This window comes from Copadichromis virginalis, linkage group LG12 (genome assembly GCF_057382275.1).
Source record: "Copadichromis virginalis isolate Kocher_CV1m ecotype Utaka linkage group LG12, C_Virginalis_male_GT1.1, whole genome shotgun sequence".
NCBI lineage: Eukaryota > Metazoa > Chordata > Actinopteri > Cichliformes > Cichlidae > Copadichromis > Copadichromis virginalis.
Genome location: NC_140629.1, coordinates 38,126,621 through 38,139,339, shown reverse-complemented (window position 1 = coordinate 38,139,339; position 12,719 = coordinate 38,126,621). Strand labels below are relative to the sequence as shown.

The 12,719-nt window shown below is 41.6% G+C and overlaps 1 protein-coding gene across 1 annotated transcript in view; it reads right to left on the bottom strand.

Moving 5' to 3' along the window:
* The window catches only part of LOC146697612 (protein unc-13 homolog B-like), a 79,984-nt gene that overhangs the window by 54,780 nt on the left and 12,485 nt on the right, over positions 1-12,719 (bottom strand). The window contains exons 6-12 of the mRNA XM_085476430.1: positions 12,089-12,163; positions 10,218-10,437; positions 9,908-10,135; positions 4,379-4,520; positions 3,037-3,206; positions 2,772-2,887; positions 1,575-1,738 (exon numbers count right to left, since the gene is read on the bottom strand). Coding sequence (XP_085332556.1) covers positions 1,575-1,738; positions 2,772-2,887; positions 3,037-3,206; positions 4,379-4,520; positions 9,908-10,135; positions 10,218-10,437; positions 12,089-12,163 — 1,115 coding nt within the window. The remainder of the gene's footprint in view (positions 1-1,574; positions 1,739-2,771; positions 2,888-3,036; positions 3,207-4,378; positions 4,521-9,907; positions 10,136-10,217; positions 10,438-12,088; positions 12,164-12,719) is intronic.

The window sequence follows — 12,719 nt, the reverse complement described above, 5'->3', positions numbered from 1 at the left end:
CTGGGTGTAGAATAAAATCTGAGATGTGCAAGCATTTTTCTGTCCCCATAGCTACATTTGAATCAGTTTTGGTCCACTTGGTTTTGGCTGTGGTCTAAATATCTTAGCAACAATGTAGCAAACACAGAATGACACAAAACAGGAAAGCTGATGCTGAAGGCAGCCAGTTTTAACGGAGGCTGGAGAATGGGAACTCCTTTATTCACTCTAAAGACTGGCCCCTGTATCCACGCGTCACAAGATGATCTCATATTCTTTGTGTTGTCATTTTGAATCCACACGCCAGCAAAAGATGTGGAGTCATACGAGGGGGTGGAGAGGTTTCAGAAAGCCACTGAACTGAAAAGATGCATGCAGCTACAGCAAAAAACTGTCTTTGAGCCAAATGAAACCAGGTTTCACTGTCGCAGAGGAAATGGCTCATTCAGTGGAAGATGCTGCAAAAAGAATATGAGTATTTGCGAGTGGTAGCTTTTTCTGAGAAGCAGAGGCTGTAAAGAGCAGAGAAACTACATGATAAAAACAAACTTTCTCACACAGAAAGCAGACACTACACTGAGTTGTCATATTGAGGGGAAAAATAATATATTACATTTAATTAAACAGCCAGTTGTATGGCAACTGTGCAGCAACCTTCACGTAAAACGTAATCAGAATGCATTTTTTCAGTTGACTAACATGATGACTTTTTTATATGTTAAGTGGAGCATAATGTATGTGAACAAGCTTTTAGGGAAACTGACATTTAATTTCTTTTTACTGAAATAAAACATCTCAGAAGCTGCAAGTGTCTGGCCCCTGATGTCATTGATGTTTCCCAGTGTGGAAGTTTGAAGCGGAGCCCTTAGAAGCTCACTTTTGCAGGATGCCAAATTGCTTCTAAACTTATCCACAAAATTATAAATTGGTTGGTACAAACAAATACACACATACCATTTAGAGTGTGTGAAATGTTAGACAGGGTCCTAAAAACAGGTGAATAAATTAATTTCCTCATCGGTGAAGGAGCTGTTCGGTTCACCGAGTTCTTAGTGAGACTTCTATAATGGCCACAGTGTTCTTGTATATTCCAATCACCACTTTCATTTGGCTGTGTCATTGAACGGCTCATATCCACATTTCCGCTGGGACAGAGTCTGGCCCACTTCTGCGTACAGCTTCACTTCACTCAATATTTCCCCACATGATTGCGTTATGTGATTGCGCTCCTTTTCCCAGCACACAAAACCAACACACGTCCCTTTAAGCCCAAATTCTGACATTATTAATGCAATTAAACCAGGATGTGTGTATGAATGCTTGCTGAGTGCTTCTGTGCCCCTGCCTGCAATGATCCAACCAAACAGCAGGGAAATCTCTGAGGTGAGGGGTCATCTTTTCTCATTAGGTGAGATAAACTAATTTGCATGTTGTTTATAGTTCATGACATTAATGCCTCCCATCACATTAACATGCAGGAAACACACAGGTCCACAAATAATACCGACGAGCCCCTCCTGATACATCTACCTCACATCACAGCCTGTTGGATGGACTGTAGTCAAGTGTTCGGTAAGTTTGCAAACAGAGCTTACGTCATGGCCTGGAAGATGGACTCAACGCCGTAACGCATCGCAAACTCATCCACAATTTCCTGTTGCACTTCATCAAAGTAAACCTTCCACGCGTCGTCTCCCTGAGCGGCCGGGATCTTCACCGCGCCGCCTCCCTCGACATCCGTCGTAAAGTGAAACGTATTCTAGAGAGAGGATTTAAAATTTTAAAAATGTAACTGTAATTATTAACCACATGAAACAACTTTGTTTATTTTAGGAATCTGTTTTGTGTTAGCAAACAGACTCAGACGTGTGTCTACTGATCCTCAAAAAGTATTTATGAATATTTCCATTTCAAACAGAAATCCCAAAGAGGTGTGAAAAACGTTCCAAGACTTTTCGGATAACCAAAAACAATCAAAAGTCATTCCTTCAGTGCCCTCCTCTCACCTGAAATCTGAAGGTGATCAGTCTTTCTCGGTTGCTGCCCCTAAGCTGTTTTGTTTTTATTGTTGTTTCTGTAGTTATGTTTCAGTAAGAATGGAGTAAAAATGGCATCAGTGGTTTATCAGTGATTGCACAGATATTTTTCTATTTCAGCAACCAGTTGCAAAAAGCTGCAGTGACCAACTGATTGGCCAGAGGTTGAGCGTGCAGGGTTACTGGTGGGAGGCAACCTGCTTCCAAACAATCCAATCTGCCATCTGGTCAATAAATGCAGACAGATCACACAGACTGACTGCCACGAGTCTCTTTACAATAGGAGATGTGACTCAGCTGGTTATATTCTGGTTGTATTCATATAAAAACAAGGTCACCGAGCGCCCGTGCCGTTGTGCAGTTACACTGTGTCTCTATTTGTGGAGAAACTTCAGTTTGAAACCTGTGAGGTTCTGGCTGGACTCTAAATGTAAGTAGCTAATTTGAATTTCTGTTTAATTCAATCTGATTTAATGTCTCTGTGTACACAGCACTGATTTATTCACAGCTGACTGCAGTATTGTCACACACAGACTGCATGTAATTGTCAACCTGACCCCGTTCAATTGTAAACAGACTTATAGCACACGACCATAATCGTTGTGCTCGTGCCGTGGTCTCTCTTTTATGTGGTAAATTGTGAAAGCTGTTTTAACCATTTCTTTGTTGATAGCTTCATCTGAATAGAAACTATAGCATAGCAAACTGTTTAACAAATACAGTCAGTGTCCCCACGACATGTTTGATGTCCTTTACCTCATGAAGGCACATGTACTGCACGTGGTAGGGCGCCACCTTCTCCTCTCCCTCAATCTCCACGCTGATCTGAAGACGGATGGCACCAGACACCGCCGACTTGTCTGTCCTCTTTTCTGTAAGTAGAGAAAAACACAGACACAATTACTCTGAAGTGAAACATCACTCAGAGTTGAATTTGAGATGCTCTTTAGGTCTTAGATGACAAACAAACACTCTGAGACATTTATTCCCATAATCCTCTGAGTTCTGAGTGACTACATACCCAGGGTATACCACACGTCCATCTCTCCACTGAGCGTTCGGACCTCAATGATGCTCTGTCCCAGGAAGTCGTCCGACTCCCTCTTCAGACGCTGCTTCACTCGCGACTTGATGTCATCGTCCTCGTCCCAAACCCGCAGCTTGATCCGATCTGATGAGTTGTGGCACTCGCTGTGCAGACAGGGAACAGGTGGGTGGGCTGTTGTTTTGACACATGTGGCAGCACGCAGCTGAGGCATATGCAAGCCCAGAGCAAATAAACATATGTTTGAAATGATTTAAGAACCACATGCTTTATCACTCTGCAGCCAGCAGCTCCTGACTCATTAATTTGAAGGAAAAAAAATGTTTTCGTCTTGGCTATATTTATTAAAAAAAAAAAAATAGATGTCCTAACCCAAAGCTGAAATATAGCTTGAAGAAGTGCATGTGACGCAACTTTACATCGTGCATATTTTAAATCTCCAAACCTCTCCTCTTATGTGCTTTATCCGTACAGAGGAAAGTTTTAAACTTCTTAACTGCTCTAAAATTCATATAAATATACAAAGTGAGAGGGCTACCAATGTTGCACCAGACAATAAAAGCTAATAAGACGCATTAGTGCTAACTGACCCACACTGGTCTGCAGCTGTTCAAATATTCCTTACTTATTAATCAGATTATATAATAAAGTCAATGAAAACCAAAGGAGGGCATACAAAATTCTATCAAACAGAACATCCACAACATTCAACCCACTGACAGGAGGCGTGCTTAACATGACTGCTGCCTTTAAAGTTGGATTTTCCTGGGAAACTTTGGTCTAGACATTGACGTGGGTGTTACTTTGAAACGTACCGCCCACCATTGCTGCGGCACAATCACACACCTCACATGTCAGGCCTCCCTCATGGAAACAATGTTAGACCACAATATAAAAACTTGATGAAAACCCAGGCATTAATCTGCCTGGATATATGATCCCAAGGCCACAACCCATTGGACCCAAAGGAACCACAGATACTGATACTACTGCTGTATATGCATTTTGCTATTTCTAAGTCCTGCACACCTTTACATCTGTTCCACTGGGCTCCGTGTACTTAAAAAAGATGCTGTGATCAGGAACAACACAGCAAAGATGATCACGAGGAATACTCTGTGCAAACCCACACAGTGTTGAAAAGACCTCTAACGAACCAAGTGAAATCATCTGTGTGGGTTTCCTATGGATGTGCGGGACCTTCAGGAAAACGATTACAAATCATCTTCTTGCACAGCGGGGTCACCGTGACAGAGGCACATAGCTTTCAGCTCCAACTACGTTTTAAACCTGGAGGAAAACAGCAACTTGCACTTACAAGCTGAACTTTTCCTCCCAGACTGGGTTCAGGTTGCCGTAGATTGTCTTTGTTCTCTTCTTGGTTTTACCCACTTGGATGGTCACATAAGGATCACTGGAACCTGTCCTGTCCTTGGCCTGGAGACCCTGGGCACTGACGACTGACACACACACACACACACACACACACACACACACACACACACACACACACACACACACACACACACACGCAGAGAAAATGACTATGAAAATTGCATAAGAACAACAAACACCTACTCCCTACCATCATCTTTCGGTTTCTCATTCACATACACATCGAAACACACAATATCACCCACACAGTTATGCAAAGCCTCGTAACACAATACTCGTGACTCACAGGCAGATGTTGGGTAACATTTTTTACTAAATATCTTAAATAACCGCGAGGTTTTGTGCAACAAGTGGTGAAAGTAGGCTTTAAAAAACCCTGAGGCTATGATGTGGTCCCACTGTTGCACCAGAGCGTAGTGAAGCCTGTAGTGTCAGCAGCACATGGCATGCAATCTTTTTTTATCTCCTTTTTGCACATTGCATTCTGTATGCTGCATCTGTACCTTACTCTCCTAAAACAACCAAGCAATAAATGAAAAGCCGCTTCTGTGACACCTGGCTCTGTTTGGCTTCTCTCCAGTCAGCTGGCACAAAACTTTTTTGATAGACGGATGATCTGAATTGTGTCTGGAGACATTTATCAACAACGGAAGGTCAACAGGTACCAAGGAGGGCCAACTTCATTTCTGCCATCTCTCACTGTCACTTTAATCCAGGTGAGAAGGCAAGCGGGATTTCTGCAGCACATACTAATGAAGGGAACTATTCATAGCTGCAGACTTTAACTAGAGCTGAAGCTTGAGGACAAATGAACTAAGCAACATGCACGCACATTTTCTAGGACCGGGAGGAAGGTTATTGACAGAAATTCGACATGCAGGGTGAGCTCAGGGTGAGTCTCATCATTCAGAACGTAGCAAATGATGCCGATTGCACAACCTGTGTGTGTCCGAGGCCATAAATAGCTGTTGCTTAACAGCAAACACTGACTGTAGTTAAAGAGTGTGACATGTTTTTTGTGTCTAATATTTGAAAAAAGCCAGTTCATGTATGAAATGTAAACAGGCGATCACATCCGTTTTTAATTTTAAAAATAGAAAAAAGAATAACACATTTATGTCATTTATGAATATCTACACTCAACCATTTTATTAGGTACACCTGTTAGAGTGCTTGTTAATGCAAATGTTCAAATAGAGCAATCACATGGCAGCAATTCCACTCATGCAGGCATGCAGACATAGTCAAGATGAGCTGCTGAAGTTCAAACTGAGCATCAGAATGAGTAAGAAAGGTGATTTAAGGGACTTGGATGGTTGTTAGTTGTGGACAGGCTGGTCTGAGTATTTCACAAACTGCTGATCTGCTGGGATTTTCCTGCACAGCCATCTCTACAGTTTACAGAGAATGGCCTGAAATACTAAAATCATCCCGCGAGCAGCAGTTCAGCAGAAGAAAACGCATTGTTGATGCCAGATTCACCAAAAAAGCTGGGAGGCTGAGTAAATTATAATTCTTTGACAGTCGCATACCCATATTTTATTTATAATAGAACATAAAAAACAAATTAAATATTTGAGCTTAGAAAATGTACCATATTCAAGGGCAGCAACACGTCTCCAAAAAGTTGGGATTGAGCAACAAATGTCTGGAAAAGTAAATGGTGCTAAAAACGACAATCAGGTTAATTGGCGACAGGTCACTGACCTGTCTGTGTATAAAAAGAGAGGCAGAGTTTTTCAGAAGTAAGGATGGGCAGACGTTCACCACACTCCAAAGAATGATGTCTAAAAATTGTGGAACAAATTCAGAATGATGTAAATCCCATTATTAGTGCCTAATATCACTGAAAGAGTCTGAGAAACTTGAAAAATCTCTGTGCATAACGGGCAAAGCCTTTTAACTGCATTCACATGCATCGCTCCGTGGGCTCAGGAGGTTTTAGCTCAACATATGCTCCCAGCCAGATGACTTTCTCCTGCTTCTCTCCAGGGAAGGTTTTGTGTATTTCAGCAAGACAACAACAGCACGGCTTCACAGTAGAAGAGTCTGGGTGCTGAACATTTGCATCATCGCGAAACTAAAACTACAGCAAAGAAGACCCAGGACTGTGAAGCAGCAGGAATCTTCCATCAGACAAGAACGGGACAACATTGTTCTCCTGTTAGTCCAGCAGGTGGTCTCCTCAGTTCCCAGATGTTTGCACACAGTGGGAAACATGATGTCATCAAAATCAAAATTACCCAATTTCTTTAAATGGTCCGTTTTCTCACTTTAACATTTGTTTCCTGTTTTTTCCCAAATAAAATGTCGATTAACGAGATGTATGTTCGAATGTACGATTAATATGCTGTTATGAGCCATAACGTTCCAGTCATATATTTGCTGTCTGTTCATTTAGTGGCCACGTCTCTGTGCTAAAGAGCATTTTGAATATAAATTGGTTATTCCCTACTGGAATCGAGTGACTCTTCAAAGAGCTCTCTGTGAAGCATCTCCTGTCAGTCCAGAGGGGTTCGAGTTAAAAGCACTTCGAGTTGTATTTCAGATGGATGACATGACTGACGTTTTAGACAGCTTGATCAATTTATAGACACATGCAGCCTTTTCTTTATCGTGTTTAAAAAGTTCACTTGTTTAAAGGGTTTTATCCCATTTACAACTACAGAGAAAAGCTTTTCTTGTGCTTACAAGCAGCCACACTGATAGGAGGACTGTACAAAGAGATTATGCGTCCAAAGCTTCTGAACATGTACTTTTTAAAAAACTATTACTGTCATGGTCCTGGGTCGGTGACCCAGCGCTTTGAGTCTATTATTATTATTTTCTAGTTTATTCTGATTTTGTATTAGTTCTTTGGGTTTGGTTGTCGTGTTTATTATCCCTGCCTCTGTGCTCTGTTCGGGTTCCCGAGTTTTGTGTTGTAAAACAGTCTGTGTGTTTCCTGTTTTACTTTGTAGGTCAGTCTCGTTATGCCCATCACTTCCAGCTGTGTCCCCTCCTGTGTGCCATTTCCTGGTTACCTGGTGTGTGTATTTATAGTATGTGTCGCGTCGTCTGTGTTTCTCTGTGAAGCTTCTGCATCATTTTGGTATGTCTCCGTGTCTCTCTGTTCCTCGCCTCGTGTCCTCGGTTTGTGTTAGTTTTCCCAGTTTAGGTTTATATTCAGTTCTGCCCTCACCTGGTTTTTCACTGTAAATAAATCTCCACCTGCATCTCCACTGCCATCTGCATCTTGGCTCCTCGTTCATTCCACCACACGACTGCTGCCCCAGCCGTGACAATGACTGCATATCAAGAATTGGTTGAGTATGTTTATCAGACCTCGTTCAGCAGGAAAGTGAATGACAGCCATTAGGTTATGAATGATTTTCAGCAAAGCAGCAGCTCCACGCCCGTCCCTGTATCTCATCTTTAAATGAGCTCATCTCTGCTGATTGGGGAGACAAGGCGTGATGGCTGCTATGGAAACACTGCTGCCAATATATGGTGTGATATGTCTGGTTGCTTTGGTAACAGTGGCAGTCCTGATGATGTGCGGCGAAGAGAGGTGGGGATGTGAATCCGTTCAAATTAGTAACTCCTTCCTATAAACAGTCAAAGTTTCAGCACAGCTCAGTAGACGGTGTGAGGAAAGAAGATGCTTTATGAATATGGGTGGATATTTTTTTAGCAACTGTCGCGCTCCGGCTCAGCGACACTCTGCTTCACTTCTACACAGCTGCAGGTTTACACAGGTGTCGGCGACAACTGTGCCAGCTTTCCTAACACTCTCATCGGATTTGAATATGCATGAAAAAAACTGCTTTGCTTTTCCAACTTTCTAACACCCACAGTCACTCTTTGGGAAAGTGTCGGAAATTGTGCACTGAGGCCTGGTTGACTAAAATTTAGGCCTCCTTAAAGGCACTGTGTGTTTTTTGCATTTACCAGAAGAATTTATTTACTAACGGACATTAATGACACCTTAGGGACTCAGCCAATCCCAGGTGATCCCAGCCCATATCAGCTGACACCTTAGCTGAAACCCATTAGCCTGACTAAAGCTGCTGCTGCCTCTGCAAGACACTTTGCAACCCACCATCCAAACCAGTTTCATATTTGTCACTGATGCCTGTGGAGGTCTTGCTGGTGCTGTAACTACTGTATACTTTCCACATATAAGCGGAGATTATTTTGACTAATGTGGGGCCTAACTAAAATACACTAAACTAAATGTGGCTGAAGTCAGTGTTAACCCTTTAAGACCTACCATAGAACCAAGTCCGCCAGAGCTTATATTATATTTTTACATGCTGTGGAGCCATTTTTGGGAGCATTTCAAGTTGCTATACATCAATACAACCATTATAGCCCAAATTTTAATAATATGTCTGCATTAAGTGCATAGTAATTACATAAATTGCAAAAAAGTGCAATAAACTACAAAAAAATTTAAAATCGTTTTTGCTTTTTTAACATATATTTCTAGTTAGAGAAATTTAAGAGGCGTATCCCTCAAAACTGTAAATACAAAAAAGTTGCACAAAATAGTTTCCCACCAAAGGAAATTAATTTTAAGTGTCTTCATAGTTTTATTTTTGAAATACACCAATTTTCATATACTGCAGGAAAAACGAAAATAAATATTATAATGCAAATTTGCAAAATAACAGCATATGCATCAAAATAAACTATTTCCAGCAGTGCAATATGAGTCCTAAGCATCCCAGAGACGACACAGAAAGTCATAAAGTCAAAAATAACTTTTAAAAACACCAGTATAGGCTCATAAGGCCCTGATGGTAAAAAACTACATTTCCTCAAAAATGACGTCACTTCCGGTTTCGACATGGCGGACATGCAATGGTTCACGCTGATGGACATAGGAAGTGTTATGAACAGCTGATCGGATCTGCAAAGCGTGTTTCTGGAATATTATGTTTTTGTTGCTGCAAGTGCTTTTTATGCAGCTTTTGCAAAGCTATATGTGGAAGGAAACTGTGACCGAGGACAAGCTGATGGCATAAGATGTAAGTACAACTCCTCCGGTTTCATATGCAGAAAAAAATATTGCGCTAGCTCACGTGATTGCAGTGCTACCGAGATTTAAAAATAGTTAGGCAAAATGGAGCGTTTCTGCTCCGACCGGCTTTAAAGGGTCAATAATAAAAGGGAACCTTTACATTTTACTAGAGTGAAAAGAATCTGGGAATTACTTTTCCTGGATGTCTGCAAGAAATTTGCTCCTAACAGGAGTCTGAAAATGTTGGGGAGAGTTTGTGCAAATGTGTTTTTATCTTTCAATAGCTGAAAGTGAGACAAAAGCAGAGGCAGATTAATGATGCCTTGTAGTGAAATGCGGCATTTGGACTCCAGTTTAAAACTACCGTAAACATTTCAATGGTCTCTGTAGAGAAAACAGGCAACTGTTTAGGTCTTTAACTTCAAATAAGAAGTAACAAGTAAATACCATTGATGGTGATCTTGGCTGACCACTTGGAAGTGCCATCCAGCACACTCTGTTTAATGTTCTTCATGTTCTGGGTGTGGACCATCTTGGAGACGTTGAACACTTTACGGATCTCCTCAAAGATCTCTGGCTTGTTCCTCTCGCGGATTTTCATCCGGTCTTTCATGGCCATGATGATGTGCTGCGTCCGGTCCTCTGCCCCGGTCTTGGAGCTCTTCTCGGCCGCTCCTGAAGGCGATGCAGCGAGTTCACAGGAAGCAATAATAAATATGACAATTCAGCTGTCAGGTAGTTTAATAACTTTACTTACTTTGCAGGCAGTCAGCGTTTAGCAGCTCTTGGCATTTCTCATGCACTTTGACCCCACACTCTGCACAGCGCATTCCCTGCCGGGCGATGCCCCACAGCAGACCCTCGCACTCGTAGCAGTAAGTGGGTGTGGTGGCGGTCCACACTTCAAAATTGTGCGGCGTGGTGCAGGAGATGGGGTAGATGAGAGCCTGCAGGGTCTTCTTGTATACGTGGTTTTTCTGTTGGAGGAAAAAAGAGAGAGAGAGGAAGCGATAAAGAGAACGTGCGTCTGAAAGAAGCATAAAAGCGAGGAGTAGGACTGGTTTTTTAAAACATTTCCCAAAGAAAGTAAACGGAGGGAGCAGACAACAGCTTAGAGACTGATATGGAGCAAAAAGGCGAGGATGCATAACAAGGCAAGACAGAGGACGATGAGGTCAGTGACAGAAATGCACAAAAGACTATTCGCACTTAGTAATACATAATTATATAAAAGTATATATTAGCTAGTTGTGTTCACTGTAGTCTGATTTAAGTAAGGTCTGCAGAAGTAATTCAGGAAAGCTGTCAAAATTAACCACAGCGTAATTTTAAGGAAGTATCATTTAAAATTACAGCGAGCTTTGATTATGTACAGCAATTAATTTGATTGAAATTCTACGACTTTTCTCTGACGAACTAAATTCTGATGTTGTAGGAGGAGTGTGGGAGGAGGTGAACAATCTATACAAGACCAGAGGACACCTTGACAAGAAGCCCAGTTTGATTTGGTGAATTTTGTATCGAGGGCAAGTGAGTCATTATTATTGTTAATGCTCTCTTTATTCTTTTCTTTATAATTACCATCGTAGAGATGCTGGTGTAGTGGAGTTACTAATAGAAATGACTGTTTTGTATCAATACTTTCACTTTTATTGATCTGACCTTTTGATTTCACTTTGTGCTTTTCTGTGATTTTATCACCTCTGATTTCCATTTGTCTGCGACTGTTTTTGCCACAGGATGAACCTTTAGGCTTTCTGAATTGGTGAGAAACAAACTTGGAATCGGAATCCAACAAAATAAAGAGTCTGCAACACAATTCATGAAGGTTTATATATTATAGGAAAAAAGGTGAGAGGCCATCAATACGGTTCAGTCCACCAACACAACCTATGGCCTTAAAACTAAAGTCACTCAGTTATAAGGCGAGCCGGTATTTATTGCATGGTCTATTTTTAGCATTGCACTTGAGCTGCACAAGTCTTCTACACTGTAGGACTCTAGTAAACTGCGTTTCATCCAAATAAGAGGCTCTTAATTTTTCATGTGTAATTATACTCTGAAAAGAAAATCCCAACCTTTGAAACTCCTCCTGTCCTCTGCTGTATCATTTTCTGCCAAATCCAGTGACCTACTTTATGCACTTTAATTATTAATGCTTCTTCTGATATATAATGTAATCACCATCATGACTTGGCACAGGCGAGGCATGGAAAAGAATTGCAGAATGAACTATAATAAACAAACATGAAGTCTGCCCCTGCCTCCATTAAAACATGAAGCTGTCTGAAGTTGACTCAGCAAAATCCAGAGCCTACAGTATATTGGATCTCCAACAAACAGATTAACAATATGGCTGCAGGATAATGACAGCAGGAAAACAGTTGGAGGGAAAAAAGTGTGAGAAAGTGTGTGTGACTGTTTGTAAAAATAAGTTGAGGTCTGCGTGAGTCCCCATTAGCTGGCATCGAGGTGACAAGTCTCCCTGTAGGTAACTCACACCATTATTGTGTGTGTGTGTGTGTGTGTGTGTGTGTGTGTGTGTGTGTGTGTGTGTGTGTGTGTGTGTGTGTGTGTGTGTGTGTGTGTGTGTGTTGATCTGTATGGCATATGCACTTGGCCACTCACAAGCTCTTCGTCTTTCAGGGAGGTCCGTGTGGCCAGTGTGTGGGCGAGTCCAGCTTTCCTGGACTGTAGCATAGACTAGAAATGAGAGAGAAAACAGAAATCAGGACTTCACAGCCACAGAGAAACACGCAAACAAACACGTTTAAAAGACAAAGACAAAGAAAACTTTCAGCTTTAAAATTCAGGAAATCAATAGTTTGTGTGATGTTGGGCTTTTCTTTGAAAGCAGTGAAAGCTCAGCATCACAAGAACGACACACGCTTTTGTTCTCCTTTTGTCTTTGAGGCACACTGTCTGAAACACACTACTCTCACGTATTGTCTCCTTGAGGACGAACCCTCACGCACGCTCGCACTGCTACAGTTGTGAGGCTCTTTGTAATGAACGATTAGCAGGAATCTTTCAAATTTGCTCGGCAGGTTTGTCAAGGCTGAAGGCAGAGTTTTCAGTGGCACAAAGGTGGTTATGTTTTACCTTCTGAGATGAGCAGATAATATTCACTACGAATATCACGTATGTCATATATGAGGCTGTTAAGTCATAGGTTAGGTTAATTCAGGGGGGCATGGAGTAACTGCCCACAGATTTACATTTTATGATTAAGTGTTTATGGAGGTGCTGAAAACCATTA